Raw genomic sequence first — 4,989 nt, forward strand, 5'->3', positions numbered from 1 at the left:
TGTATGCCTCCAGTCCATGACGCATGTAAATAGAGTAGCCCGGGCAACATCATTATCCTGAGAGCATTTCTGCATTCATCGTCCTTATATATATAGCTCGCGACTATATTACTGTTGAGATTTAACAGAACAAAAAAGCCATATTAAACCTTGTTAAGTCGTTTACATGCATTATGTTAAATTGTTGTTGTTGTTGTTTTGTTTTTTGTTGTTGTTGTTGTTGTTTTTTTTTTGTTTGTTTTTTTTTGTTTGTTTTTTTTTTTTTGTACTAGCATGAGTTAACAAGTTTTTATATTGAATGCTACACAGTTCATAATAGGCTATAGGAAGAGAGACAGAGAGACAGTTTTAGGGAAGGCAAACACATTTTATAGCAATTTATACAATGTGTTCCAATGTGAATTTCCAGAACTTTTATCTAATATATACTTTTATTTTATATATATATATATATATATATATATATATATATATATATATATATATATATATATATATATATATATATATATATAAGTTTTAATAATAACACATTTAAAAAGGGTTTAAATGCAACTACATTTTACTATTATCACAAGTAGACATGAGATAATAATAATCATCAATAAAGTAACAGATCAGAGGCTCCCAGTAACCTCATTAACCTCTTTACAAAAGAATAGAAAACTTTCCCCCCAAAACTTCCAGTTCTTCTCATTAAACTTCAGTTTTATTGTGAGGGGGTGTTGGAAGAGGTGGAGATCCTGTCTGAAGTGCTCTATCGATGACCTCACGCTAGAATGTGGCCGCGTGAAGGTACAGCTCGTCCTGATTGGTCGCCCGTGTCACAGCGGCACTTCAAAGCTGAGAGAGGAGCTACAATTGTGCTGGAATGGGCGGATCACATCATTGTATTGCACACCTCTAAAAAAAACAGTGCTCTGATTCATAAATATAAAAAGATCCTCTGAGGAGGGCACTTTTGTGATGGCAACTTCACTTCTAGGGGTGAGTCTAAGGAGTTTCGTGCTGGTTTAATTAGTTTCCTTTATAGTCCTGCCGTGGGGATTACAATTTCTTGGGTCAGCCAGGGAGAGAGTCACTTGATTATGTTTTAAGCGTGAAGCGAACGGAAGTTTCATTTCTCATCTACGACATTGTATGTATAACTTTTCTTCAGTGCACATATTGTGTTTATGCTCTGTGTTGTGGTTTTGTTTTAAGTTGCGGTTGTATTTCCATATAGACTTCTTTACCTTGCTTCAGCTGTGTTTTATCCTGATTGAGATTGTTAGAGAAAAGACATCAGTGTTATGTCTGTTGAAAGCGAAAATGAAAACGTGCATCGCGCCCTAAATCTTGTTGTTTTAACAATATGTGGTTGTTCTTTTTACGCATCATCTTACTTACCTTAAACTCATTTTGTTCCAGGAGGAGCCGAGATTGGGGTCGACTCCTTTAGCCATGTTGGCTGCGACGTGTAACAAAATCGGGAGCCCGAGTCCCCCTTCCTCGATTTCGGATAACTCTTCGTATGGAAAAGGATTCCACCCGTGGAAACGAGCGACGGCCAGCAGCTGTAGTTTGGGATCCAGTTTATCCTCGTTCAGTCGGAATGGTGGTGGTTTAAGCGACTCCTTTGGCACGAACACTTCCACGGGATCCAGTGCCTTTTCCTTAACTTCTGGTACTTCGTCCAACTCCCACTTCGGAAACGACTACTCCGTTTTCCAGGCTTCTGTTTCCAACAATTCCCAAGAACCCAGCCATCAGCCCATGTTTATTTCCAAGGTGCACACGTCCGTGGACAGTTTGCAGGGCATTTACCCGAGAATGAGCGTGGCGCATCCGTACGAGTCGTGGTTCAGGTCCTCGCACCCTGGCATACCCACTGGAGATGTGGGCACCACGGGTGCATCCGCGTGGTGGGACGTGGGAGCCGGTTGGATTGACGTGCAGAACCCGAACGGAGCCGCGCTCCAGACGTCCCTTCACTCCGGAGGGCTGCAGACTTCTTTACACTCTCCTCTGGGGGGATACAACTCAGACTACTCGAGTTTAAGTCACTCTGCTTTTAGCACCAGTGCGTCTCCGCACCTCCTGACCACCGGGCAGCATCTCATGGACGGATTCAAACCCGTGCTGTCCTCTTACCCGGATTCCAGTCCCTCTCCCCTGGGTGGAGCGGGCGGTTCCATGTTGACGGGGGGTCCGACGACCTCGTTGGCGGGATCTCCGCGGTCTTCAGCGCGGCGCTACTCGGGTAGAGCGACGTGCGACTGTCCGAACTGTCAGGAGGCGGAACGGCTCGGTCCAGCTGGCGTGAGCCTCCGTAGAAAGGGGCTTCACAGCTGTCACATTCCCGGTTGTGGCAAAGTGTACGGGAAAACGTCGCACCTCAAGGCTCATTTGAGGTGGCACACTGGAGAAAGGCCGTTTGTGTGTAACTGGTTGTTCTGTGGCAAGAGGTTCACACGCTCCGACGAGCTGCAGCGGCATTTACGCACGCACACAGGCGAGAAGCGCTTCGCTTGTCCCGTGTGTAACAAGCGCTTTATGCGGAGCGATCATCTCAGTAAACATGTCAAAACGCACAGTGCCGGAGGGTCTTCAGGGTCGGGCTCTGGGGCGAGCGGAGGGAAACGAGGCAGTGATACCGATAGCGAGCACAGTGTGCCCGGTAGTCCCTCGTGCCACTCACCTGACCTGTTGCAACCTCCCGTGACTGTTTCGACACCGGGCATGAACGGCCGGGCAAACTCCCTCGATTAATCCCATTCAAAATGCACCTACACGAAGACTTAAATGGACTAGAAACCTATTTGTCGGTACGCAAAAGGTTGTGGTGTTCGTTTGGTAACACTTTATAATAACTTTAAATAACAAGTTGTTAACTAATATTATAAAACAGTTTAAAGATCAGTAGTTAATGCACATTCAAGTATAGATACATATGAAACAGTACTAACCAAAGTTTCATGACTTTTCAAACGATTTGAATGTGCATTAACTAATACTCTGTTATGCTATATAGCCTATGTGTGAATGTTCTAAATTAAAGTTATTATGCAGTGTTACCTGGTGTTCTTTGGGAAAGAAATGTGTGGCCATTTCACTTGGATGATTTAAAGTGATAAAAATATCATTTACAATGGATAAAGCCTGTTTTGGTCTGCACAGATTACATGTGACACTAATTTGGTAAAATAAGGGAATATTTAAAAGGACATGACCTGATATGTGAATTCTGATGGATATTTGTCGAATAGGTTTATTTTACTTACTGTTGTAATGAAACAGAAAAAAATATTTTACCCATCAGTGAAGTGGCCTGTCATAGCTTACATTTTTTTGTTTCTCAAAACCAAACTGTGGCACTTTATTCATGAACACTACTTAAATCCAATTTCGTAAGGATACATTGCCGACTTTTTGTCATTTACATATTAACTTCTTATATTCGAAAAAAAAAAGTCTATATATCGCACATTGGTCTTTGTCAAACTACAGACTACACATCCTAAAGTTTGTATGAAATGTACTTATTTCCTGTTGCTGCAAAAGAATGTACATATTGAAAATAAAATAGAATAGACTAGAAGGTTATTCCACGCTGATGTAAAAGTTGGGTAATGTATTTGTTCAAGACACAAACTTTGAGTAGTATTTTAGTTGCATTGATTCTAGAAAATATCCCAAACTGTGCGGGAGTGTGTTTTTTTTTTTTATTTTTTTTTTTTTTTTTTTTTTTTTGTGAAGAAATACGTCATATTTATCCAGTTGGAGTTGGACTTGATTTTTGGAGCTCTGCCATAGACGCACTTTGAAATGATTTGTAAGATTTTAAATTCAGAATTCAGTGTTTAATCACGTTTTCTAATTTATGTAAGCATGCACATGTAAGATGAACGTTTATTTCACATCGTTTATTTGAGAAATTGGTTCTCTAATTTAATCCACTCAATAAAGTCAACATGGATTCAGCCACAGTGAACAGACTGGCGTTGATAGTATTGATTATTTATTTATTTTATATTTTTTTAATGGCTAGTGCAGGACCTGTTACGCTATTTCACGATGAATTGAGAAAAATAAAGAAATGTTCAAAAAAAAAAAAAAAAAAAAAAAAAGTTTTTGTTACACCTACGAAACAAAGTAGCCTATACAGCGCCAGTAAAGGAGCATTTATTAGGCCCCATATACTATAATTATTCGTACTTTAAGTTATTAATAGACTGTCTATATTTCTTATATTTCCATTCTAATAAACATTTCGTATTACAAATAGCGGATATAGACTATAAACATACATTTGTGCTTCTGAGATCATTTTACCTCAGATAAAATACAAACTTTTGACATGTAAGCAAATTTTAAATTTCGTGTGATGTTCAAAACAGTGAACATTAATGGACTGTCTTATTAGTCTACAGTAGATCATGTTGATGACACGCATTTTAATCGCTATAAAATGTGAACTTTAAATAAAATTCAGTGCACAAACAAATAGTAAAAACTGTTATTTATTTGAAGTCATTGCAATAGCTATTAAAACAATTATGATGGATTTTTTATTTATTCATTTTTTATTTTTTTATTTTTTTTGTCAGTGTCTTTAAAAATAACTGTATGCATATTATTATCAATGCAACGTTTTACATGATCTAGAGTAAGCGACACGAAAAAAAGAAAAGAAAAAACCCACACAACATTTGACAAAACAAACAAAATTACATGTCCAGCCCAAGCAAGTATTTATAAATTAAACAGGCACATGGAGTTTAGTTACATTTTCTTTAAACAAGCTGTAATTTCGTTTATGCGTGTAATGCGTTATCAGGAAGGAGGGTAAGCAATGGTGAATCATTTCTAACAATAATAATTAGACAATAAAGTTAAAGTCTATGTAAAAAAAAAAAATTTAAAAAAAAAAAAAAAAAAAAGGGGGGGGGGGGGGGGTGGGGTTGGGGGGTTCAACACTAGCGCACTGCGCCCCCATACGATTAGGTC

The 4,989-nt window shown here is 38.8% G+C and overlaps 1 protein-coding gene across 2 annotated transcripts; it reads left to right on the plus strand.

Annotated features, from left to right (window-relative positions):
- Positions 1–897: 897 nt before the first annotated feature.
- Positions 898–4,096, plus strand: LOC127453061 (transcription factor Sp8-like). 2 transcript variants are annotated; one of them, XM_051719073.1, is made up of 2 exons: positions 898–987; positions 1,411–4,096. In XM_051719073.1, the coding sequence occupies exons 1-2, from the start codon at positions 967–969 to the stop codon at positions 2,749–2,751; spliced, it is 1,362 nt and encodes a 453-aa protein (XP_051575033.1). In that variant the 5' UTR covers positions 898–966; the 3' UTR covers positions 2,752–4,096. The 2 variants fall into 2 exon arrangements, with proteins under 2 accessions (XP_051575033.1, XP_051575034.1); XM_051719074.1 differs by having other exon boundaries at positions 914–1,138.
- The last annotated feature ends 893 nt before the right edge of the window (positions 4,097–4,989 follow it).

Source organism: Myxocyprinus asiaticus, chromosome 15 (genome assembly GCF_019703515.2).
Source record: "Myxocyprinus asiaticus isolate MX2 ecotype Aquarium Trade chromosome 15, UBuf_Myxa_2, whole genome shotgun sequence".
Classification (NCBI taxonomy): domain Eukaryota; kingdom Metazoa; phylum Chordata; class Actinopteri; order Cypriniformes; family Catostomidae; genus Myxocyprinus; species Myxocyprinus asiaticus.

Excerpts from the sequence above, each read along its gene's own strand:
- LOC127453061 (XM_051719073.1), top strand. The coding sequence starts at position 967 with ATGGCAACTTCACTTCTAGGG. Across the intron at positions 988-1,410 it reads TGGCAACTTCACTTCTAGGG|GAGGAGCCGAGATTGGGGTC; the intron begins GTGAGTCTAAGG and ends ATTTTGTTCCAG.